Source organism: Tenebrio molitor, chromosome X, assembly GCF_963966145.1.
Source record: "Tenebrio molitor chromosome X, icTenMoli1.1, whole genome shotgun sequence".
NCBI classification, from domain to species: Eukaryota; Metazoa; Arthropoda; class Insecta; order Coleoptera; family Tenebrionidae; genus Tenebrio; species Tenebrio molitor.
In genome coordinates this window covers 2357694-2385043 of record NC_091055.1, presented here as the reverse complement: position 1 = coordinate 2385043, position 27350 = coordinate 2357694, and the positions used below count along the sequence as shown (strand labels likewise).

Below are 27350 nucleotides of genomic sequence, written 5' to 3'. Positions count from 1 at the left end.
AAATTACCGTTTTTATGCCTAAAAATTCTTTTATCGAATAAGACAGAATGGATTTTCGACACAAACTTTTTTACACCTTTTAAAAGAACAAGCGTTCCAATCCTTGTAAATTTGGACAAGATTCATGAAACATTTGAGTTTGTTTTTAAAATAAAAACGTTCAGTTGGTCGAAATTTTGTGTTGTGATTTAAGGGTTAATAAAACGATTTCTTTTTTAAATATGTATATTATTGAAATTGCTTGTAGGACCACAGCTACAAATAAACTTTAAAAACTATTACAAAATGTCGCATTAAAATAATTTAATGATATACACAATAAACAACAAAAATGTACATAGTAATGTATGTAAAATATGTAACTATAAAATTACAGTTTGCTGCTTACATCCAAATAAATAACAAAACCCAGGTCGAGCAATGAAATAACAATAAAAGCATCCTACTTGTTAATGACAGATATTAAAATGATCAATATTTACATTAGAAAATGTACATGTGGCTAGAATCCTGGCCTTAACTGTGTAGCTATGGGCGTCCGGAATGCACGTTTGCATTTGACACTAGGTGAACTAACGAAACCAGAGGTGGTGTAAGTACCTTAAGTTGCAGAGGGCACGCTGTTTGATGAACATATAAATACAAAGGAGAACTATATTACAGTTATGTTTAATGACTAACATAGAGTGACACGCATAATAAATATGGTGTAGTATATGGATAAGTGAATGCAAATATACCCAAGCGTGAATCTCTAGCAATGTCAGTATGAAGTAATTTACATCATCAGGTATATAGTTTTACATTAATATTATCCCAAATTGGACAGAACGGTTTAAATTGGACAGGTGCAGGTTTAGTATTTATTCTGCCGAAGCCAATATCGGCTGGACGACTAAACCCGAATCAAATGGGTGATTAACATAATCACTGAGCAACAAACAAACGGTAAAGACTAGATAACATTGCGTATTAATTTACATAATCAATCATTTAAAATGGAATGTAAAAAGTTGCAAGTGACAAACTTAATTGCAGTCTTACTCGTGACGAAATCATAGCAAAACAAATCATCACTACAGACCTATCAGTGGCACATGAAATGCTACCTCTGGACCGGGAGAAATTGACCGTTTCGATAAAAATCGTTTAAATATAAAAAATAACATAAATATTTCGACGATTTTCGAGGGCGGAATTTTTCCCGGTCCGAAAGTAAAATTCCATATACTACTCCTATCGTATCTTATCACTATATGTTCTACAAACACACAGAAATTGTTTAAATACATTATGTAAACTACATTCTATTACAATTATATATTTGTATACTATATCTGTTCAATTATACAGCACGCAAAAACCTATAAACCCACAGACTGTTTTCTACAGCCAGCAGACTTCCAGGGCTTCTGTGGAAACTAACAGCAATTATCACAGAAAGAAATTCTTAAAATATAAAACCAAGTATAATCGATAAAAGGAAACTAACACAAAACATTTAATCCTCAAATAACCCGTTCAACTATCAAGGTACGAAGAGCTCTTGCCTCCATTATTCTGCAATAACGTGAAGAGCCGATAATACTGGATTATTTTGACAAGATTAAAACGATTTCTCCGTTGAAGTCTGAATGGATGAGTTGCGATTTGATATGTGCCTTTCTTACCTAAGCTACGGCACATGTAAAACTACCTACTAGTGTGTGGGCCAATTTACACGATTGCCGATACATAAGTAATCGTTAGGAAATTGATGGAGGTAGTCGTTTAGTCAGTTGGCCAAGTGGAGTCGATTTCTGGCAGCGAAAGTGCAACCAAACAGCAATGCAGGGCTAAAAGATCAGCACAAATAAACAGAACGATCTTGAAAAAATATTCAGGAAGTTTCTATGCCACATAAATGGACGGCACAGCTACACACATGGAATGTGTTTCTTTTAACACACAACAATACATAAAATCGGGTGGATTACTGGAGGGGACTAGTTATCGTGCCTATTTGGCTTTAGAACTGGGTCTCGTCCCCACACTGTTCAGACCATCGCCACGTGAACGCGACCTAGGAAGGCCATCGCCTGGAACATCCCACAAACGGTCGTGTCAAAACCTGAACCAAAAGATAAACTCTCCAAAACTCACCTTTCCCAGACGCACACTTGTTATTGGCAAGAGAGTCGGCTTTGTAAGCGCGCATCGCGCGCCCTCTGCGGTCCAAGATCAACTTGTCGGCTCGCACGAACATTCCGTATTTCGGTCGACAGCTGAAATAACGTACGCCTTGGATGCTCCCGTCGTTCTTACCTGGAACCAAAAGGTGAACAAAATTCGCACCAAACGCCAAGACCCCACCTTTGGGAGCGTCAAGCTCCACACCGATCCACGTTCCGGAGGCGAACTCGGTGCCGCCGATGTAGGCGACGACGCCTGACGAGTTGTAAGGTCTTATGAGAACGCTCTCGCCCAACACGACCCACTCGGGGACGGGAACGTCTGACAGCTTGGTCAAGTCGGGTTTCGAACCGAAGTTGTTTTCGGAGTCATCTGACAACAAAAGAGTCAACATCGAGAATGTCCTCGATTGGGGACGTAGAACGTCCTCGATTGGGGACGTAGAACGTCCTCGATTGGGGACATAGAACGTCCTCGATAGGGGACATAGAACGTCCTCGATTGGGGACCTACCTTCCAACCGATCCGTCGAACTGTCCAAGCCTTCGTCGTCGTGAATCAGATTCGTGCTGATCAGACTCTGTTCTAAACTGTGAGCAACTTTACTCTCCGACAGTTGTGGTCGTGCTTGTGGAAACGATGCTCGCTGGGAGTGCTGCGTCTTGGAGGTTTTCTTCCTCCGCACCACTCTTCCCGGTGACAAATTCGTCTTGATGACGGTGCTTTCTTCGTTGTCGCACGCAGGTTTCTCTTGATTATTATCAGAATGATTGTCTACACCGTTCGGAACGTAATCTTCGGAGCCACCGTCGGCGATCTGGTCTTCACCACTGTTGCTTTCCTGAAATCAACGCTGTCAACTATCGTCACGACTCAAACCTAAACTGATCTACTGGATAATTTTCGCTGGAACTGTCGACTACTTCGGTGACCGGCTGCAAATCGTTTGACACAGCTGGAGTACCCTCCAAATCCGGCGTTTCGTCAACACTGATGCTCCGCAACGACATCGAGTCGTCGCTTGACAAATTCGTCGAAGAAACAGCTTGAGAACCGTAACCGCTGGAAGTTGCGGACGGCGTGCCAGACTTGGGAGCGAGCTCCACCAAAGAATCCAAAGTTCTAGAAGTAGGAATCGTTCTTCGTCCGTTACTTCTGCTCTTCACGTTACGCTTAAAACCGAAACATCACTCCAGAAACTCTTCATCTGATCGAACAACTTACTGTGACTGTTTGTTTCTCGTCTTGTCCATCCTCGCACTGTTCTTCTATGGTGTTGTCGCTTAAAATGTCCAACGAGTGTTTTCTAGGCAACGTCGGTTGTTCTTCATGAAGCGTGGTCATTCTCAAGCCCAGTTTTGTATTAGCCGGAGAAGTGATACCAGGAAAGACTGAAAATTGACTCGATCAGACACGACAAACGCAGAGTTTCTTGGGGACCAAAATCATTGATAAAAATATAAAAGTAAAAACATGCTAAAACCCAAAAAAATAAAATCATAATGGTAAAAAAAAAACACAAAGAAGCCGAATATTTAGAGGAATGACGACATACGTTTCGAACTTCCTGTAGGTTGTTGTAATCGTAAAGAGTTGAGGTTTAAGCTGAGATTTAAGAAAGTCGGTCGAGCTGAAATAGCAAAAAAAATTAGTTATGTTGTCAAGCGGGGGCTGTACCGTGCCCTTTTGATTTGTAGGGTATTTACTGTAGGGTCGCACCCCAATTACTTATCTATGTACAGTTAGTAACATTTAAAATGATACATGTATCATTTTAAAGTCAAAGAGACCAGGTTTTACTCTAACAAAGAACAGAACATGCAGATATATAGCCAATTATACGATCGGAGTTTATCTAATTGTTTATTTTTAGTCTAAATTTATAACTACGCATGCTCACGATGCTGTTTCATTAAGGACACATTTACTTAGAATAATACGGGTATATTGGAGTTTATCCAAATTACTGGTACAAACTTTACACCCAGTACTGTTTTAAGTAAGTCTCTGTGACTTCATTACAATCAAAGAAACTAAAAGATGAGATGGCTTCCGTTCGATGGCTTTACTTTCGTTTTCATTTATCATATTAAAGCATAGCGTTATTGGCTTTAACTTTACTCTCTTACGATAGTACTGATGCTTAGGTAAAGCTAAAATTAAAATGGCAAATTATAACCAAAACATGCTGAAGTCGTTATTGTCTACGGTATCGTCTAACAACTACATGAGAAACATCGTTTTGAGATGGACTACTACAACAGCTAAAATAAATATCAGTAATCTAGAATGATTGGGCCCCGGATTGCGACAGCGAAAGTAACGGATTTCAACGATTCTCGATCGGTGTCAGTTTTTATGTGAAGTACAAATTGCGAGTACTTTCGCTGCGGCACGATCTGATCCGATTTCTACAGGTGTCCCTGAAATGCGCGGCAAAATTTTAACCACGAGCTACTTCATGTAGAACTTGGAAAAAATATTTAAAAAATTCTATGTCAAAAAATTAAATGACATTTAATTTTTGAGATACAATTTTTTTAAATTGCTTTTAGCTTTCTACGTTGTACCACAACCTCGTGGGTAAAATTTCGGCACATTTTGAAAATACACCCTGTATATCATATTTTATAAAATGTACACCAATGCGGTTTCCTTGTTTTAAATCATATTTCCTAGAGGTAACTTCGCACTGGCGTACATTTTATAAAATATGATATACAGGGTGTATTTTTAAAATGTGCCGAAATTTTGCCTACAAGGTTGTGGGACAACGTAGAAGACTAAAATCATGTAATTTTATTTTTTGACATAGGATTTTTTAAATATTTTACATGAAGCCTAGTAGCTCGTGGTTAAAATTTTGCTGCGCATTTCAGGGACACCTGTAGAGATAATGAATGACGTTGGAATCTCAAAACATATGTTACAGACAAGCAGACGGTTTCTTAAACAGTCATGATCTGTATCCACCTATAGCAATCTCAATATGCAAGCCTCCATTTTACCTGAAAGAATGGAGCCTTGTGGTTGCAGAAAAAAATTCAGTCCAAATTAGTCAAGCAAAAATGTAAAAACTCGAAGAGCCTCTGGCTCCAACATCAACAATAAACATCATATTGGAAAAAGAGAAAGCTCGAATGGTTGAAAATAAAGAGGGGTTAGTGCAGTTCTTGAAATGTGAATGCTCAATAAAAACATGGACGAAGAAAGTTAACAACGATTAGTAGTAATAGCTGCATGGTGATGGGCACGTTTCATTAGTTCAGTTAAACATTGAGATGTTTTGTAAAAACACACTGCCCCAAGTCAGCAAAGACCAAAGCGTAAACAGCATTGGCATCAAATTCTGACAGACACTCTAAATTAACTCTGAAAACTAGCTCTATCAACTATTTTCTAAAATTAAACACTTATTTGAACTAAATCCTATGAGTCTTGTTAGTTTGATTGTACGAATGGTCGAGGAGCAAGTTCGTAACGTACCTATGCCGAAAGGCTTGGTTGGAGTGCCCTCCGAATCTTTTCCGAAACTGGTCCTCGGTCTGAGGGGTGTTGCAACTCCGTGAAGTTCGCTGTTCAACTCTGACACGCTTTCGGAACGCGACATCTGGAGCGACTCGGTGCTCGTATCTAGCCTCATGAACTAAAACGTACAACAGGTTAATAAACAACTCGTGATGAGACAACGAACAACTGTGATGCGCAAACCTACCCCGTTCTTTGTTTCCAAAGCCTGATGTGCAAAAATGTACAATATTGAGCAAAAACTACTGATCACTATGAAGCACAAGCTTACCTGGGAGAAGTTGGGAACGCTCGCGGTCTTCCTCATCAAGGGTTGTCCTCGCGCTTGGAGAAGTTCCTTGACGGCGACGCTTTGTCTCAAACGATCCAGAGTCAATATGCTCTCCACTGCGCTGACCCCTCGTGTATATTTTTCTAAAATTATCCAAGAGAATTATGACAGGTCGAGTCTTGTTAACAAATGAAACACACCTATGTATGTCTCTCCGTCACAAAACGATGACTCTTCACCGGAAGCTACAAGTTGAGCCAGCGACTCTCGATCTTCCAGTTCTTCACAAGCTTTGGGTACGTTCGAAACAACTTCGTACGTTACACCACACTGAGTGATAACATCGGACCTAACAATTTTTCTTTTGATTCGATCTGTAATGCTTTGCCTTTTGTATATGTTCAAAGCCAGACGTTTTCTCAGCACCAAATTCATCGGTGCCGGATGGGACAACCTAACCGTGATTCTCAAAATCATGTAAACCCTTTCTGTCGCTACAAAACTTCCACTAGTACCGAAACAACTCGACTGACAAGTACTCACGTTCGGTTATTTTGTTCAGATGGGCGCTGTCGTGTATGGAAGAGTCCCAACTCGCCACAGCGCAAACGTCTTTCTCCAAACGGTGCAAAATGTGAAGGTTGTAGAAAGTACTCCCGACTTCTTTGGGCAGAATGGAGTTGGCACCGGCTGTAGGAATGACGTCTCCGGATTGGTGTGTGGTGAGGTCATCGGCTGGAATTACAATTGTTGGGCAAGTTCCAAAACACTGGAGAGTTTACCGTTCAAATCCAAGAACAAAACTGGCACGTATGGTTCCATTCCAGCTGGTGGACTCCAGACAGCGGGTGCACCAGGAATTCCCGATCCAGGTGTCGGGATCAGCACCGCGTTGCGCTCTTCCGTCAGATTGACCCACTGGTCCATCAAACTTTGTTCTCTCTCGATGTCTTGATCGCTTTTGTTGATCTTTTCGAGCAGCTTCTTGATCTGTTGCTCTAGGTACTGATGTCTTCTGAGAAGCGCATCGCCCCACTTCTCCCTCAACACCGACAAATCCTCCTCTTGGTACGAATCCAGATGTTTCTGCAAGCGATTCCGCACCATGATTCCTCCAACTTCAATTTTGACAATCTCTTGACAGATGATGGGAAGAGTACCAGAGTTTTGCGCCGGCTTCACTCTGACTTGAATCCGTCTTTGTTGTCCCTGGCGCAACTGATACACTCCACCTGTCAAGACCTCGTTCTTGATGGACACTTCTACAGGAGCGTACTCCCCTTGGTCGTTCAGTTCTTGTATCTCCACCCACAATTCGATCTTCCTGGTCAGTTCGGACCACCGATCCACCAACGACCGCGCCGTGGCCAACTGCTGCTCGACTTCCCATCCAGGTTTGTGTTTGGAAAATCCGGCACTCCTATTTCCCCACACTTCAATCGAGAGAGCGCCCTCTAAAATGTTTTTCTCCAATGACCAAAACTAATTCAAGTGTCTGCGACAAACCTCCACAATGCTCGAGGAACTCCTCCGTCATGGGCACACCAAAATCCTGGACGTGGTCGAATTTGAAAATGGTAGAGTCCTTGGTGACCGGGAGGGTCAAACTAGGAGCGTCAGTTTTGGTCGGGACCACAATGGGATCCGGATAATTCCAAAAATTGTATTGGCAGAATACGTAATGCGAAAGTGTCAACGGTAGACCCGAAGCTTGCTTGATATGCACTCGACAAGTGACATTAGAACTGCCGTGTTCCTCGTCGTCGTGACTGCTCTCAGAAGAGTTGTCTGAAGCTGCTTCGCATATCCTGTCTTGCGGGAACGTTCCGGCCACGCGGCTGAGTTCCACCTGACCAAAGCAAAACAAGTCAGCGAATTTTCGGCGTCAGGACGACTCGATCCTACCTGCAACCTCCCGGCGACTTCGCCTTGTTGGCTTATTATGGGCGTGTGATAGTCTAATTTGATGTCGTGGAACAAGCACTCCAGAAAAATATTAGCTACACCTATCAAATTGTGGTTTTCTTGAGACTCGAAGAAGGGGTCGGGACCTTTGACCGGGGAGTCCTGAAACGCATCGATTATTTCTCGCGAATATTGGTCACCTGACACGACTTGCTCTTAAATAATCTCCTTGTTCCTTCTTCTCTTCGTACAGCTCTCGCATGTCAATTATTTTGTTTTCCAGTTTCTCCATCGACCAGACCTGGCTTTGTGTTCCTCTTTTTACAAGAATAGCAGGCTCGCTCACGAACGCTCCTTTCTGTAAAACGACTCTCGAATAAAAATTGTGGCCAAGTTATGAATAGTTTACCCTCCTGTTGGGACTCAAATTGTCCGGGGGTATTTGCAAAGTGACGCTGAATTTTGTTTGCCGTCCCATGTGTTCGGCCAAACAGTTGGCCTCTTGCACCAAGGAGTTGGCATGATATATGCCCGCCTTCAGTTGACCTATGCTTCTTTGAAACATCTCGTCTCGTTCTTGCGCCCATTTTTCAACTCTCATCTGCGTGGTGGGCGTGCAAGGGGTTGTTTTACCGAAACTGGCTCTCAAGGGATCGTACGAATAAGGAGGGTAAGGTGTTGAGGGTGACATAATATTTCTCAACTGCTGAAATTGCCTTTCATATTCCATTCGTTGTTTTTCCAGAGCGACTACAAAAACAGATAGATTTCGAAGCGAGTGCGAGACGTGAGAATAACGCCCAAACCTTGTTTGTCTTCTTTGTGTTGTTTTTCCAGACGCGAGATCGCAGCTTGTATTGGATCGTTAATGAGTTCGTTAAGCATGAGTTCGTCACGGGCGAAGTTGTAGTCGATATTTTGTGCCGGCGTCTGGGGCTCGGAAGTTGCAGCTTAAAAATTAATCTCGTGGTGAGAAAGCGACACTTTTGTCCCGAGACAAACTTACAAACTGATCTGGGGCAATTTACCCTGAAGAAGTGGTGGTTGCCCCACACTATCCTGTCACCGTGTCTCAGCTGCGTCCTTTGCGTCACCTGAGAACCGTTGATGTAGGATCGGGCATTGGCCACAGGCTCCAAAAATAATTCCCCGTCTTCTATGGTAATTATGCAGTGCTCGGGTTGAATCCCCAATCCAGATAATTGTATATCCGGTTCCACTCCAGAACCGCAACTCCTCGCCCCCACTATTGTCCGCTCCTTCAAGTAGTACACCAGAAGCTCGTTAAGAGACGGATCCGCGTTCAAATTAACCAAGTAATATTTATTCTTCTCGACTTTTATCCCCGACGCCTGTATGCTAATTCCCATTTTTTCTAGGGCTTGCTGTCTTTCATTTTGAATTCTCTCCGTTTTCATTAGTTTCTCTTCCCACGTCTGGGACACTTCTTTGTATAATTTTTCACTTTCGCTCAATTTCTGGTGAATATCAACTCTTTGAATATCGCCGACTGGAGAACCCTGGAATCAAATTTACATAAAGTGACCGAGATAATCTTCAGCGACGTACGGTAGCGTGTTTCAGCATTTCCTTCAGCGCTTCCACTTCTTGTCTCAACTCTCTTATGATCCTGGCGTTCGGATCTTCGTTGACGACGGCGTGATTGACGATTCTCTTCGCTCTGTCGGCGTACCGCAAGGTCGATAACGTTTCTTCGTAATTGTCCGCTGCTGGAGAAATTGTCGCCACCATTACCGTCTTGCTGTTCCCGCCCAAATTGTCTTTCAATATCCATGTCAGCACGGAGTCGCGGTACGGCACGAATTTATCTTTGTTCTTATTTCCAGACGATTGATCCGCTAATTTTGATATAACTAGACCTAACGTTGTTAACGACCTGAAACAATCTCCTCCTGATCCATCCCTCGCTCTCTCATTTCACACTCACTTATTGATATTGGAGCCTTCTTTTAATCTGTCACCGACAGCTCCCGTTTTCACAGCCCTTTCGGAACCTGCTAAATCTACCAAAGACATGCGACTCACTTTCTCACCTGTCACCCCACTTTGGGTGTCCACCAAAGTTTGGGTCAAAATCACCGTAAATACCGCATGAGATCTAGAAGATTCACTATTCATGTTTGTGGCAGCCACAGTTCTGGATTTATTGCCTTCGGCCATCAAATTATCGATATCCTAACGAGGAAGCGTCACTAATGCCAAAAACCCTTAACCCTTATCTAGATGTGGCTACAAACCTGGAACGACGTAACTGCCAATTGGGACAACCCATCGACGTAAGGACCGAGTACATTATGTTCTCTCACTTTTAATGATTGCTTGTTCGTTTGAGGATCTAACAAATCGTGGACCTACCAAAACAATAGACTCAAGAAATCCGATGATGTCTTCAAGTGGAAGCGCTCACCTTTTCGTTGTAAATTTCCATGTAACTTACTTCAACTTTGTAAGTAAGTTCAGAGCTTTGTTGTTTTGCAATTAGGCCAAACAACGAATCACATAGTCTTGGTATTATTCCCTTGTTATCTTGCGTGCCCATCATTGAATATGATTTTCCCGAACCTAAACATATTTTTCGGTTGTGAAATCGAACAAGAACACTGCAAGAATCTGGCATAACATAAATTCCCGAGGCGGTTTGTTAACTGTAACTAATACAAAGTTTAGAAGGTCCATATTTTAGTTTCAGCGGTTTGAAAATTTCAACGTCGAGTAAATTAGTACTCGTTTCGGTTTTAGTTCGTCGAATTTCTGTTCGTGTGAAACTCCGAAGCATGAGTCACGCTGGGAGGAACATCGATAATTCGACGGTGAAGTTTCACCTGTGAAATCACCAAGAAATGGCCAAAAACAAGGAGTAGCATGTAAATAGAGACGAAGGTCGAACGGTCGACGATCGATTTCTGGAATGGTGTGAAGGTTTTATGAATTTCTTTCTTTTACGTCCGACAATAATGGTCACGAGAGTTTTTCTTGGTATCTGGCGAAGAGCGGAGGTCACGTTTCCGGTGTGGCCGAGAAAACTTACGAATATGCATAGGAGCAATAAAAACATTTCGTGTTCCCCTATTAGGGTGGACCTTTAAAGTTAATTAATTGAAGATGTAAAAACGGGGTGTGACAAATAAACAGGACACGCGAGCAAAAAGCGAAAATAAAAAGATCAATATCGGAGTGCACTATTGCAAACGGGGGACAAAAATGAAAAGGTGTCGGCTTTTCGTCCCGGCGAAAAGCACCACGTCCTGAATACGAATTTCCCTCGTAACGTAATCGGAAAAATGAATGGAGCGCCTCCGAGAGTCGACCTCAGCAGAATGAGGTCCTTAATCGAAATTAAACAGAGCCCCTATTGTCATGCAAAGTTTGCTCCGGGCTCCGTCCTCACATTTAATATTCATCGTTTGAATTGGTGGTGTTTCGCGGACAGGATTCTGAGGAGGACTCTAAAGGAGGACGCGTCTCTGGCGTCGTTTACCTGTTTGGCCGTAAGCGAAAATGCAGGCGTTGTATCCTTGGAACGCATTGTCGAGGATATCCCGCCCGAGGCTGTCGAAAACGACTTCCTGCGAAGCAAACCCCTCTGCGAGCGGATCCACCGAACAGAAACAATGGTCGAACGCAAAACTCTTTGGCTGTTTCCTGCAAAAAAGAATTTTTCTTTTCAAACGACACGTAGAGAAATCTTTATGAATTTTCCAGATGCAAAACCCCCGCGATCATTACCGATTCCATTGTTCGCAGCAAGTGGGACAGAGAGATGAATCACGTTGATTATTCACAGCTAAAGACAATCATTTTTGGGAAGTACGTAAATCAATCGGTGGCCTTCTGGAATATGTAACGAGATAAAATTCTTGTCGTTCCAGAAATAGAAGACGGCGCTCGACGACTTCAATACTCCGGAAATAGTCAGCGCTCCTGTTTAAACGACCGGAGAGGACGAACCGTGGCCGGAAACGACGAGTCTAGTGGAACAGATGCACAGGTGCAGCTTTCTGTCAAAAATCCGAAGAGAAAATATCACTTCAGCTCCGTCGTATTCCTAATCATTATTTCATTTCACTTTCCCATCGATCCCGCTCTTTCAATTAGTAAAATGGTTGTTTGTGGACCGTCCTGAATCTATATTATTTCCAGTCCCGCATGTCTAACAGGAATCGATCGTACGATGACACCAAACAAATTTACTAAAATTACAACCCGCAAGTCCAACCCTAATCGAGCACTTGACACGTCCAGCGACGGAATTTCGTCCAAACCAAATCCGCATTTTTCCAATTTCCCAAAATTTCCATCATTTATGCATCACCTCAGTCTACCTACGCTGAATTACCGATGCCATTTCCGATTAGCTTGTGCGCTCTATTTGTGTTCCGCAAGGAAATCATAACAGTATTTCGCAAAATATGTAAGTTTTAACGCAGCAATCGGCATGACGATTTCGTAACGCTATTTAACTTTCTCGACTTTCGGTCCACGCTATCCTTTACTTGCACAAGGATTCAATCTTCTCCGGCTGCGACACGCCTACGATAAAAATGCAATTTGTTTGTGTCGAAGTGTGCACGAAAGAGCACAGGTATTCCTCCATCAAATCGCTCTTATCGTCGAAAATATGCAAAGTAGCGAATGATGTGACAGGAAAATGGAAAGTATTGTCGCAAATACTGTTATCTCCGTCGGCTTGCTGCATGACAAAATTAATAAGCGAAGCCTTACACAGTGCTTTTATAATAATTCACCCACATGCCACTCGTACAATGCAATGATCGACGTTTACACGATAAAAACCACAATCTTCTTTAATATTGCTTTTTCGGGGATTTTTCCCACACATTTTTTCACCAAATATATTTTTTTCTACATATACAGGGTGTTTTTTAAATACTAATACAAAAAAATACTGGTAATAGGTGAGGATGAGTAGAACTCATACACACAAAAATTATCTAAAAAAGTCTTTTCGTTTTCGAGATAAAAATAAATTAAATTTTAGTTACAATTGTCAGTACGCTGCTGAATTAAAGGTAAATAAAAACGTACTTAATTGGGATTGTCATGCCACAATAATAATTTTGTTGTATTTTTGTTCGTAGCATTGTCGGGTCGTTTTAGATTAAAAACAAAAGGTTTTCTGGACTCTTCAGAATCTCCATATGACCCAGTTTTTTTTTGTACTAGCATTTAAAAAATACCCTGTATACTATCATTACTAATAACACTAATATTTTAAGCTACAATCTAAGTGATAATTTTGTCTGGAAGCAAAATCCCCTCTGATCTACTCCTTTGAACAGAGTAAAAGGTGTTGAATTCTTAATAGAATAATGTATTTCGATAGCGCCAACTACACAAAAAGTGTATTACTTTTAATAAAATCAATACAAAACGAGATTTCACCCGAAACATTTCCATTTATTTGTATTTATCGAAGTAAACGAAACTTGACGGTTCTCGACTCATTTTCACTGTTCATTATACGTACACAATACGCTTCGGTATATTCCTTCATTACCAGAGCTAACATTCGTATTCACATTTGTGCTCCGCACTAAACTGTAATTTCTTTGTGGACTCCAACATTTCCACAATTACTCGACAGGTTTTTCCTTGAAATACGAGTTAAAATTTCAAGTAGAAACCTCGACCAAAACTTCTCCGGTTTTACGTTCGTAAAAATGTTCCAATTTTCGTCAGCGCGAAAAATGAGAATTATGTGGCGCCTGTGACGGTACAAAATTAAAATGATCAAATTGAACAGGAGTTGAAGGAGCGAGCGATAACTTTGAAATAAATCTTAATAAGAATCGATTTGCTCCTTTCATCCAGTCGAATCAGCGCGACAGGAGTGTTTAAATCCTTCGGATTTTCAGTGAATTATTTTTTAAACTGGGTGAAAATCTATCGGAGAGATCAGACCAAAACAGATTTTTTTGAAAATCGCACGACACTTAAAAATAGCCAATAGAAAAACAGAATTCGGTGTCGTTTCTATAACAATATTGAGATTTCCTGGAAATTTTTTGCACCTAGCTAACCCAACATGAAATTAATAAGTGGAAATTTTTTCAGCCAATCAAAATCATTTATTTTGTTGTTGTCTTGGTTATGGCTCGTGAATTAATTTTTCTATTGGTCTTTAATGAGTGTCGTACGATTTAAAAATTTATAATTTAAGAAGCATAATGTCCGTGTCGTTGCGATTTTCTTACCGAATATGCCCTCGTGCATTGATTAATATCCGGAAATAATCAATGCACTAGGGATATTATAAGTGAGAATTTTCTCCTGTGTGAACAGATTTTGATAAATGTCACAACTTGTCAAAACGAAACGTCAAGCTAATTTTAAAGGTTTTAAGCGATTTGGAGCCTTTAAGGAGCTCGTCGAACAAAAAAAAACTGATTCTTGTGTAAATTGGGCCTTTTTTGGCACTCGTGAACCTGTAAAACGCTCGTTTCACTCGCGTTTTAAAATGGACCACTCGTGCCAAAAAACCCCAATTTACACACGAACTCATCAAATAATACTATATTAAAGAACGAGTTTTATAAGGGTTGATTTGGCGCACGAGTCCCAAGTGGAGAAAACGAGTCGTAGGGGAGTTTCTATGGGATGAGTGCGCCAATGCCCTTATAAAACGATTTTTTTTTGTTATTTTTTAGAATTTGCACCCTTGTTTTAATTTTTAAATAAAAAAATTAAATCTTCAAATTTTAGGGAATTTTGTATTATGTAATTGGTAATTCAAGGTAACGGATGCAACTACATCTGCAACAGATGTTAAAAAGTAGAGTTTGACATTTGTCGCGATAGTTAAAAACTATACCTTGACAGTTCCAGCGCCAACTTTATTAACAAATTAAATGGATCGCACGATATAACAATATACAGGGTTATTATATAGCGTTATCAACAATGACTGAGTTTGTTGGCAATGAAACAATTGATAATTATTGGTATTTTTTTGTCTAGTAATTGGCACGGACCGGATGTTTTAACTTGACATGACATTTAAAAAAATTTAGGTTATGTCGGTTATGTTTATGCTATTACAAAAATGAAACTTTGATGGGAAATTTTATTTTGCCTGTCAACAGTGTCAAAGCTGACAACCGGAAATGCCTTTAGATTACAGTGGTACCAAAATCATTGTTACCAACAGACTCAGTGATTCTTGATCACGCCGTAAATGAAGTCGAAGCAGGCCATGCCCATGTTATGATATTTTTGCCGCTTTCATGTGAACTGTCAATTTTTGTCCCCGTCACTGTCATTTTTTAATTGAAAAGTGCGGTGGTGAGAATTTTATTTATTTTTTTTTAATTAACGATTAAATCCAAAAATATTGAGTTGTTTTGCACCCAATTTAACTCCAGTGTGCGAACGGTGTGTACTCACTTATTCACATCATTTTGATGTGGAGCGGCAACCATAAATTTTACATTCAGTTTTTACGTCTACTTAGACTACAATCATTTATAATAACCCTGTACTATTAGCTAGACTGACACTTGTAAGAATGCACCGTTTCAATTCGATTCGATTCATCTTGACTGTCTTCGAGTCCAAGTCTTTAATAAAAATGTATTTCGTAGCGAATTAGCCGCACGACAGATGTATAACGTTTTCAATTCAGAATCTGTGCTAGTGGCTGGAGTGAGATGCACTCAACAGATGGCACCACGTCCTAAACGAGTCGCAATCACAATATCTTAGTTTTATTGTAAAATTGACAACAAGTGGGGACAATGCTTTGTTTTGCAACTCAATAATTCATGCCTTGCTATGCCGTGCTCCGGAGGCTAATGGGTGAACGCTTTTTTACTCTCAGCATGCAACGTGATCACTCCTAATTACATATACTTAGAAATACTTTGAGATTAAGTGAGAATTTTTCAACTTATCTTGATTAATACGGAATTAGCATCGTGTATATGGGTGGAAAGTTTAGAGGCCTTTATTTATTATTCAATTCGCTTCGCACCTTGGAGAAAATTGCTGGAAAGTCTTGGAGCCGGGAAAATGACCGAATTAACATAATACATATTTCCAAACAATAACTCGGATTAATCCGGGACGAATTTTAAGTTAGATGATGGGGCGCGTCTGGAGCAGGTAGAAACCCTTCACCCCGCTCGTGCAATTAGAGGGATGGAGGTAAGTACTCCTGGAAATAATGGACGGGCAGGTGGTCTACCCGCGTCCTTGACAATAAAACTAGTTAATTGGGAAGGAACCAGGTCCTTTGAATCTCCTGCAAAGAACACGTAGGGAAACGTCGTGATCCGCGGGCTAAAAATAGGAAGGATGATAGCATTATAATACTACCCACTTTATGGTAAACACGATAACTGTTTCAGTATGTAAATCGGTCGCATCTCTGCTTTCTACACTCTACAATATTGTGTTTGTTTTAGCGATTTTTCACCTCGAATCTGATAACGAAACAAACAAAATTGTCCGATGAAAAATGAAAGAACTGTTGAAACTGGTTCGTTCCAGCGCGGTTCATTTCGAAATGGAACGAGGCGAGGAAAAAAATCGTATCAATTACTCCCGACCAATTAGATTTCCTAGACGGCCATTGTCGATATCGTCTCGGTAATCTCGTTCGCGACTCTATCTCTAGAATTTTATCAATTATCGCTGTCAGCTATTAACAACAAATTGTTGGCACCGAAAAACCAATAATTCTACTCGAGTGATAATAATTGTGAAAGCAATTATTACAACACTCAAAAAAACTAAAACAATCTGTGGAGCACTTTCTCTAGGAATTTTTTCCAGATCGAGGCAAATCGACACGATGCGACCGTGACCATTTTAAACGGATCGAACTGTAAACATTTTACGTAACTGTAATTAGGAGTGTTCAAAAATTGACCCGCCTACGCCAAAAATTAGAAGGCTTTTTCTAAAATTATCGGAAATATTCGAACGTCATCGAGTGTACCTACTGCATTTATCAAATATGCATGGACTAGGCTGAATGTCACGTGGTGGATGAAATAATAAGCTCGATTTGTTCGAACAATCGATATGGGCGTTTACACGTTAGGTACCTATAGTTCGTCACCCAACATACCAGCATCGTCGTTTGTATAATTAGAACATGCGTAGGTACAAATGTGTGAATAAATATGATTAAGATAAGGAAAAGTTAACAAATTTCGTGATTAGCACTCAAAAGTAGAAATTTTTTGTTGGCTAATTCCTACTGGGACGCCAAATTGGGAAACTGGAAACAAATCGAGAAGCACCTACAGTTGCAGCTTTGACTCATTCTTTGGTGGGCAAGAGAAACAATTCCATCACTATTCTTTCGCTTCATTATTTTCTTTTATTCTCACTAATTCGTTTTCATTTGATCAAGCTCCACAATCGAGTTTCTTTCATCTCGAGCGGAAGATTCTAGATGATTTCCAGCACCAAATTAATGTGAGCTGTTACGACGATAAGTAACTTTTTTATACAAAATATAGTTCGACGATCGTCCGATGTCAATAATCGAACGTTTACTTGAGATATTAATTCCAGAAATAAATTTTGTCTGCAGGATCTAATAACGCTGCAGCTTTTGTGTAACTTTCAGTGGATTAAAATTGAAACGGGTGGAGTAGAGTGCGATGTAAAAGAAAATGTTTGCGCTGTCTGCCTCCCAAAAAATACAACAGCGTTTACATCTTTTAAAAAACAAAATAAACAGCGAATGTGTGCGGGAAAATGGGGGAGTGTAATGGAATGTTGTCAAAATTTTCCATTAAAACTAAGTTTTCCGTTAAATTTAATTCATGACGAGGGACTTGTAAAAGGAGATTTGGGGAAAAATAAGAACGTCTGGAAGTGGAAATATTGAGTTATTCGATATCTCCGGCTTATCAATAATTTAAAACAAGTTTCCAATGACGTTCAAGGAAAACACATTGGATATCAATGCTCTGGAACAACTCGAGTCGACCTGTTCGGAGAATCGAAATCATCATCTTCAAACAGAGAAAATAGTCAATTTTAGTGGCGTGTTGAAATTGTGAAATAGTTATTTACGAACCGAGTGCGGGAAGACATTTTTCGCACATGAGCGCATTATTTGCGCGAATGTGCCGAAACGTCTTGTACAATATTTTTTGGAACGAACATTAGCATTTTTAAATTATTACCCAATAGTTCCCAATTTAGTAAATAGATGGCGCTTGCCCAAGTGTCAATCGAATTAATAGCGATTTATTTTCATTCTTTCGAAATTTTCAACACCCAGATTTTATTATCATCATGTCAAATTATTTTCAGAATGCTCAAAAAGGCCAATGCTTTTTGGATGATTTTGAAGCACTAGTTCGCGAAATCTACGTTCGCGGTTAACTGTTGCGTTTGCGAAATCTTATTTTGAAATTAGTGAGTTCAAAAATGTCTTTGCAACAAACGAAACGAAACAATTCGATTTGTACATTTCCGTTTGACGAAAAAAACCAATAATGAAATTCATTTAGTTGGAAAATTGAAAAAATCAGATTGCAATATTGTTGATGGTTCTCGAGATGTCAGGTCAACTTCTTCGATTAATCAAAGTCTGAAGGAGAAAAAATCTTTCACGAACGTGCCTTCAGACTACGTATTTTATAAATACGTCATCTTCGAGAACTCCACGGTCTATTAATAACCATTTTGTCAGAAATTCCGGAAGTGATTGTTTCGAACTGCAAAGAACTCAGGGACGTACCCATAACGTAATCCATAATGAAGTGGAGCGAAAAGTCTTATCAAAATCAATGGCGAATCTCTTGGGGCGAAGTGAAACAGCTTTTCCCACTTCATTGCAAATATCCGACAGAACGGCAGTGAAGGAACTGTTAGACCAGCGACCAGGTCCAATTTTGGGGATTTTTCTAAATCACTTAATTTTATTTTCCTGTCATATTAATTTATTCATCTCCATTTTATTTTACGAATGTCAAAATCAGTCGGTCAATGCTTGCAACGACCAAAAGAGGGCGTGAATGTTTTACAACAAGCAATTCGACTCCTGCCAAATCTTTCGAATAAACTACCAACATGGAAATGTAATGATGGTGTAATTTGGTTTTATTTGCGTTCAGTTGGCACCCTTATGCAAGTAGTCGTAAAAGACGTGTTGCCTTGTAAGGTTAAATTAGATCATCGCTTAACAATTTCTTTAATAGGAAGTTTACGAGTGGCTTTTTTAAGTCTAGTTTCGCTTGATTAAATGATATTCGAGTGTAAAGAGACACGTTTACCTTCCCATCAAATTAAACATGGAATAAAACGTTTCAATGATCGAAAGGTGCAAACTTCCGCAGATATCGATGACACTGAAACGCGTCAAAGAAAAACCAATTTAGAGAGAAAATGGACGCTTCAATACGGCATTGATGTCCGTAACACAAAACCGTCGGTGGAAATTAATACAAAGGCGATACTGCACGATTAGATTTTTTTGTTTCACGCTGTATCTCGACAGTATTGAGCGAACGCAACCAGAGTCGGCTAAAAGATTTCGGAAGTCTCGTTTACTTCATTATGATGATTAATTCCTCTTTCTCTCGAATTTGCTGTTTCAAATAAATGTATCATTAAGCTGAACTCGTCCGAGATTACAAATTTTATAGACCGTTAAAATATTTTGGGATTAAAAAAATCAGGCTCTGTGTTTCGTATGCCATTGAACTTGATATAATTGCGTTAATTTTAAATGAAATCTTTTCTACCGTGTTAGACATGAAAGCGAAATTAATTGAATAGAACCGTAATAGAATTTTGCGTGTGCCATTGGAAAATTATGAGCGAAAGTGCCTCAAACGATGCAAAAGCTCCGATCGACGCACACGAGTTCGACAAGCGGTCACAAAATTCAAACAAACTAGTAGAGTTGTGTGTGTACACACATCAGATAGCACAAGGTGATATTATTATTATTGATCCGTCGTGTTTATTATCTCGAATTTGTACGTGATAACACACGTAGTGTAGATTCCAGATTTTGACAACATTGTTACAGGTGTCCACGCTGCAGCAAGATACAAGTTGACATCAATTTAAAATGAAAAAAAAAAAAAAAATCTTGAGAGTCATTTTAATTGGACGTGTCTCGACGAGCCGTACCTCGTTGCTTTACAAACAAAATGAGATCTCGAGGAAGACTGTTAACGCAAATATTCCTGTTGGAACGTCTGAAAATTGGCAACAATATTTGAACTGAACTCGAGTTGTTTGTGCTGAAATTTTATTTAATGCGTAAACAGACGTCAGGGTGTATTAAAACCGTTCCTTTGAAGTCCTCGCGCAATAAATGTCAAACATGACGGGTCTCACAACAACCAAAGCGGTAAAGAAGCGAGCTGCGACTTGAGGACCATAAAAGAATCACTTGCGACATCGCGTACGGAAACGTGCGTTAAAGTGACCGTCGAAGGAAGTCGCGTGCGCCGCGCCGACCTCCCCGAAGAACCATCTGGTCGTCTGCGGCACACTTTTCGACGTTTCGGATTTGTCACAATTAAATATTAACGCGGCTCGGCCATCGGATTTTCCCCCTGGAAGCGCAAAACTTTTTATTTGGATCTGGTGACGTCGGCGTTTATTAAATTTGTCCGAGTTGTGCGGTGCACTTTTTGGACGATTCTGAATTTTCCGCCGAAAGATGAGCATCAAGGGCTCGATTTATGCCGGGGTTGCCTTCAAATGGCCGATGTTAATCTTGTTGAACCGAGGGAGGGGAGTTTAATTTCGCTGCAGCGCTCTACCTATCTGACGAATTCGCGTTAAAATTTTCCATTTTTGCTCGAATTTAAATTCTGCTCGTCAACATCTCGTCTTGTGATAACTTTTGTTAACCCGGGCTGGAGTTTTTAATAAACAATAACTCCTGGGAGTCTCGATCCGTGTTAATATACATGGAACATTTAGCCGGTCGGCTCCGGTTGAAGACCCTCCTCCTCTCGGCCCTACCAGACGCAAAATTAATAAAAGCGAGGACGCTCCTGATGGACATCGCCGTAATTGCTGCGCCACCGTTCACCTGCACTCTTTTTTACCACCCCCAATGAATTATTCATCTCGATCGGTAGACCGTTTGTTTTCAGACGTAATCGAAACGGGGACTTCGAAATATTGCAGAATATGCATCAATTTCTCTTTCGAACTTTTGCAAATGGAATTTAACGCGAGCCGAAGATGTGGATACCGTCGCCGTGCAAATACTTATCCAAAATAACTCTTTCTTCCCCGAAAATTCCCTTGTTTTACTTATCCCTCTCTTACCTTTCCATTTTGTCCAGGGTCGTGGGTTGCTGGAGAATTGTCTGTTGTTTTTCCATTTTGACGACACATTGTGTTCCCAATTCAAGCTCTGAAACATACAATCGAAGATTGTCAACGTACGATGGCCAACACGATGTACACAAAGAGTCAACGAGAGGAGCAAAGTGTCATTGTTGACCTTAAAAATTCAATTTGCAACAAATTAGCCGTACTGACGTCTCACCTTTATGAAGCAATAGCAATAAATAAATTTAGTCACCGAGCCAGTGATGTTTCATCTGTTCATTAGCAAGTTTACGCGGAGGACAACAACAACATGACAGTCAAAATATTGCGGTTCTGGACGAACGGGGCCTTCCAAAATCGCATTTTTTGGACATTCTGAAATTTGCCAAAACATACCTCTACGATTAAAAGGACGGACCCTAACTGCAACTTTTATTTTATCTGTAGACATTTTGGTATTTTCCTTTTGATTACAACAAAATATATATTTACACTATTATCACACTTTCTTTGTATAAATAATCACGTTACTATCCATTTTCAAACATAGTAAGTCACAACAGAGCATTTATCACAACACGTACATTCACTACTTTCGCCATATTCGAGAACACAATATTGGACGTTGCGCCGTACAAAACATTTTAGACACTAGACTGCGCAAATTTCAGTCGTGCTTTGTAACATACAGTACAATTACTATTTTACAAAAGCGCCATCTTTAGAAACCACAAAGTTGACTCCTGTTTCGAAGGGTTTGCGGACGTGCTGTGCCGCTGTCACAACCTACTGACGACCAGAGTAAACTGGCGACCTGACCTAACTCTGGCGCCCGCAGGTGGCGCCGCTTTGGCGACAACCTGACGAACTGAAATCGATGCGTTCTCGAATAGCTTTCCAGTTAAAACCGACGTTAATGCAATTTTCTCGCTAATCAAATAGGCCGTGAACGAAAATACAACTGACTAAGCCAACTCTTAACTTGATTTCAGATGATTGACATATAGATAATTAATTCCATTTTGTAGCAAACTTTGTTTCTGTTAAGGTTTTCACTTGCGACACGAAATACTTCAACCCACAATTTCTTTATTTCAGCAATTTACGGTATTTACGTGTTATGTCAACATTATTTTTCTCTGGAATTATTCTTGCACTCCATCATTTTCACATCAGTCGATTTAGACAAAAAGTGCAGTTTTCTATTTTCTAATTTGGATTCACACTCAATGGCGGCTCGTGAGGTGGGGCTTTGGGGCGGCGCTCCGCCAGAAATTTATAAAGGAAATAAGGAAAATATTTTCTTTAAATGTGTTAAATGTTTTATTAAAGATATTGAATTTGTTGATTTATTTATTTTATGTCAATAATATAAATTTATCGTATGCAAAACTTGTAGTAATCCAACTGTATCAGCGGTAAGTATATTAGGTACTCATTGTTTTCTTAGGTGAAGGCGGCCAGCGCCGAGCTCTCGATCGCGAATTATGCACCAATGGCAATGCAGCGTAGATTTGCGTTGCATGAACGTGACGTTTCACCAGCCGATTCGAGGAAGGAGGTGGGCCCTGGGCAGGAGAAGTCAACGCCCAGCGTTCATAAAAACGACATTTAAGCAGTCGTCGGCAATTTATAGGTTTTTACACTTTTACCATTGAAAAAAGAAAGTTAGTCATTTGAAAAAAACTTAATTTTGGTGTAAACGAAAATTGAAGACCTAAAAAACGACGAAGATTAAATATAAATACATAAAGTTGACTCAAGTTGCAAAAAACCAATTTGGATTTGCAACAGCAATTTTATGACATTAGTCGTTTGAAATTACTTTAAAATTGTACTTATATGGAAAATATTCAATCCAAACTATGATTTTCAGGTCCCTTTGTGCCTTTATTTGGTTTGAAAATATTGAAAAAATGCTGTTGCAAATGACAAGTGGTCTTTTGCAACTTGAGTCGACTATATAACAATTTAAATTATTATCTGCAAAAGAAGTCTGTGATAAAATTATATTTCAAATAAGAGACCGTTTTGCTTGCAAGGAACATTTATATGGGACAAATTATTTCAACGAGAATATTTTAATGAATGTAAAAGAAAACTTCAATTGGAAGACATTGAACAATTTTGCCATGATTAGCTTTAATAATGGAGCTATAGATGTGTTCTACTCAAGACCAGAAAAACTAACAGAAGAAAGTATGACTGGATGTCTGAAAACCTTGAATTTCATAAACTCTTTTGGTTTAGATATTTAGAAATTACAAAAGTACTAAAAATTTTAGTTAGTATTCCCATTACCGCGTCCGAAGCAAAAAGGTGTTTCTCACCATTGAAAATCATTACATCTTATTTGAGAAACACAATCGGTGCGATTCGATACAAAGCAATTTCGATCCCTATTACATTATTCGGCATTATCATAAAGCACATAAAACATAGACAGCTTTTAACATCAGCTTAATAAATATCAAGTTCTGACAGAAAAATACCTGTCTGAACAAAATATGATTTAACAACAATAATAAGCAATTAATATCACAAAATAATGGGTAGGTAGGATCATACCGGTTCTGTCATCGTTCGAAAACCTTCTCAAATACCAAATATGAACGAAAAATGCAGTGACAGATATACCTTTCAAATTAATAGAATACCTACTGGGATTCCTGATTTAATTTTCCGGCGTATCCGAGTTCCTCCCGGCGGTCACTTCTTTACCTGTACAACTCTTAGACGAGTTCCTCCTGAGGTTATCGGGGATTACCGCGGTAGGTATTCGACGGGTGGTACCTATAGTCCAATTTTTACCATTTTGAGGTGACGTCATGATTTCCTTCCTACTAAGACAACAGAAACAGAAAAAAAAAAACAAAAAATGAACGGCACGTTTATTTATTGTTTCTTACTTTGTGGTTATTTTATGCTCCTGTCAATTTGACAATTTTTAATTTCTTTCACTCATTACATTGATTAAAAACATAACCTTTCGAAGCAATTGTCAACAAATTTGAAACATAATACAGGGTCACTATAAATTATTGTACCATCGTAGTTGGCGTTGAAACCCACACGTGCCGCCAGCCTCGCAACCTTAGACAAATTAGTAGACAAATTTCCACTACCGCCAGTAGCGCCACCCATCGGCGAGTTATGTTATCAAACCACCAACGCCTACTACGATGGTACAATCATTTATAATGACTCTGTGGTTATCTGTGATCAATTCCAACTTGTTTCTGATTCTAGCTCAAACATACGTGAAGTTACTAGATAATGACGTCATCGCAATAGGGTAAAAATTTGACTTTAGCCGGGCTACTTATTTTGCTGGGAATTGGCAATAAATACGCTGATGAAAGAAGAAACAATTTTATTTACAATATTTACAAGAATAAATTAGAATAACATGAGACATTTACAAATTGTAGTCTATTTATGTGACCGTTTTTAAAATGTGCAATTAAGTAGAAAATCTTGTTTTTTCCGTTTTTACTTTGAAATGTGGCTATTTATAATAGAAATCTGTCTTACCGAGAAATCCTTAATTTAATATCTTAGGAAAGGCAATATAATTTCTAATTACTCAATAATTCTTATCGCCAGCGCTAATCCCTTAAGGTCTACCTACTACCTGGTATAAGTTGTCCGTTTTCTCTAAGGTTATATTGGGGCCGTAAAATTATCTCAGTGTGTAAAAGTTGATTTGTCTACAATAGGAAACATTTTGTGGTTATAAACAGCAGGCTAACCCGTCTGGTTGTTTCGTTCAGAGTTTTTTGATTTATTTCAGGGGCGCGTAGCTTCTGAAACCCACACAAAAGGGCAGCTTATTAGGAGGTAACTACTTTTACGGCCTCAATATAACCTTAGACAAGCCCCTAAAATTTCTGACCGCCGGAGGAATTCCGCTGCCGCCTAATTTTCAAATACCAAAACACAATGAATGCTTCGTAAAGTGTATTTTGGGTTGCATTTTTACCTGGTCAGGCTCGTCATCTTATGTGAATAACCCTGTAGGTATATGGGTCAAATAATTGAATAATACATATGTACTTTTTTGCTATTACGAAGTTCTGTTGTGCTTTCAAGGCCAGATTGAGATTAGAATATCAAATTGATAAGAAATTAAAATAAATTAAAAATTACTAAAACATGCTCGTTCTCCAATGTTTGGACCATAATTTCCATTTACTGGAAATTACTCTTCTTGTTCCTTTTTTTAACGTTAGTAGAAGAACGGCAAAAATCATTTTTTAAATTAATTGGCGCGGGTTTGACGTTTGATTTGAGCAATGTCCACTAGCTAAGCAAACTGCGCATGCGCGACGCTTGTTAAATAACGATGTTCATGATAGACCGCGGCAAAAACAATCATTGCTCAAATTTTGTGGGTAGAATAGGAGAAAATCACAAAATGGTTATCGACATTGTTACAACATTGCAGAGATAGCAATGTTGTTACTTGGCAATCTTGAATTAGACGAAAATCAGAATCGCACCGATTATTACAACATTGCAAAGATAGCAATGTTGTTACTTAGCAATCTTGAATTAGACGAAAATCAAAATTGCACCGATTTATCTGAGGATAGACTTATAGTATTGACGATGATATCCACAGAATATTCAATGATCGAAGATCAAATTTGTTGTAGATAAAGTTAGGAGACTGGAATTTTCGGTCAAGTAATAACCTTGTAATGTACATAAATATGTTTACTATAATACCTTTCGTGTACTATTCGTGTTTTTGTGTGATGTTCAAACAGTATAAAACATTTTTAATGAAGCCTTTACAAACTAGACAACTGGGTACTTAAGTCAATTTTGTACATGTGACAGAGCTCCCCTCGCCAACAAGTCACGAGCCGCCACTGTACCACACTAAAAAATATTAAGAATAATCTGTCTCTTTCTGATAAATATTCAAATACTAACAGATTAGAAATATACAAAAAAATCCTTTCAATTTCGCTTTGTGAACCGTTAACAAGTGTCAGACATACATTTTGTATTCAGGTTTTTCTACAATTCTATCCGATTCTCAATAAAAAATTCTAAATGGACCATTTTTTAAATCTATTTGCATAAGTAGTTTTCACTTTCTATTAATTCTTCTGTCGGTAAAAAAACAGTTTTCGAGCGGAATTACGAAAAATGATCTGTTGCTATGAAAAATAAAATATTAACTACCCCCTCAACGGTCTCTAATATAAATGGGATATGAAATCCAAATATTGACAGTGCGTAGAAGATACACACCATAATTGGTAATAACCAGGTTTTATTTTAACTTGACCCAAATTTTACTGGAACATCGTAAAGAGGATGGAATTATTAAATTATTTTTATTTATGACACCAATAAAATTTATTTGCCACCCTTGCTACGGGATGATGTAGTACACCCCTTAAAAATGACTATCAAATAGAAATTGCATTACTGACGATTGTTTCTCTTCAATTTCCCCCGTTCATTCTTTTCGTCCCACAGATACTTTTCTACTAGATACAAATTTTTAATTCCTTATTTACCTAATCTTTATTGTTGTTTTACCCCCCTAACCCCGTTAACGTCTTGATTAGATCCCGCATTCTTCTTTTTAGTTTCTTTGTTGCTTAACGCGTCTCCGTTCCTTTTATCTTTTCCACAATACAACCTAAACAAAACTTACAAAATAATGTTTTACCGTATGATTCATCAGTGTGCGTAGGTATCTATTTACACAAAACAGAAACAGGGTGATTTGTCATTAGATCTTTGTAAGAGATGAAGTGCGAATTTCCTGATGACTGTTACCAATTAAAATGTTATCAAAAAAATCTTCCTACAGTCAGACGAATATCAAAAATGTCTATCATATCTGCGGTGCATGTCACTTTATCTAGGATTTATCGAACTGAACTTTCGTTTATCGGTCTTTTGTGTAATCGAGGATCAAAAGGCTTTGATGTTCTTAAATAAACAAGTTCAGCACTTTAAATTGGAGATTCCTAGGCTGATGGATACGAAATAAATTTACAAAAATCCAATTCTATACGTTCTACTTAACTGTGTACTTGTGACATAATGCAACGTATTTTACTTTAAATAATGTAATCCTATCGATTTTAATCGTTTTAATCGTCGGACTCATTCGCATTTTTTTTTATTAATCTTCGAC

The 27350-nt window shown here is 39.1% G+C and overlaps 1 protein-coding gene across 1 annotated transcript; it reads right to left on the bottom strand.

The window, feature by feature from the left end:
• Positions 1 to 207: 207 nt before the first annotated feature.
• On the bottom strand, positions 208 to 21845 carry Khc-73 (Kinesin heavy chain 73). Its single transcript, XM_069059893.1, has 25 exons — positions 21581 to 21845; positions 21179 to 21266; positions 11376 to 11539; positions 10305 to 10459; positions 10135 to 10248; positions 9825 to 10072; positions 9446 to 9773; positions 8883 to 9396; positions 8683 to 8826; positions 8286 to 8626; positions 8091 to 8234; positions 7877 to 8038; positions 7478 to 7820; positions 6754 to 7425; positions 6515 to 6706; positions 6172 to 6465; positions 5972 to 6114; positions 5659 to 5818; positions 3728 to 3802; positions 3397 to 3563; positions 3066 to 3344; positions 2686 to 3013; positions 2353 to 2544; positions 2143 to 2304; positions 208 to 2078 (listed from the first exon to the last, which is right to left on the bottom strand). The coding sequence occupies exons 1-25, from the start codon at positions 21633 to 21635 to the stop codon at positions 1999 to 2001; spliced, it is 5544 nt and encodes a 1847-aa protein (XP_068915994.1). The 5' UTR covers positions 21636 to 21845; the 3' UTR covers positions 208 to 1998.
• Between the last annotated feature and the right edge of the window lie 5505 nt (positions 21846 to 27350).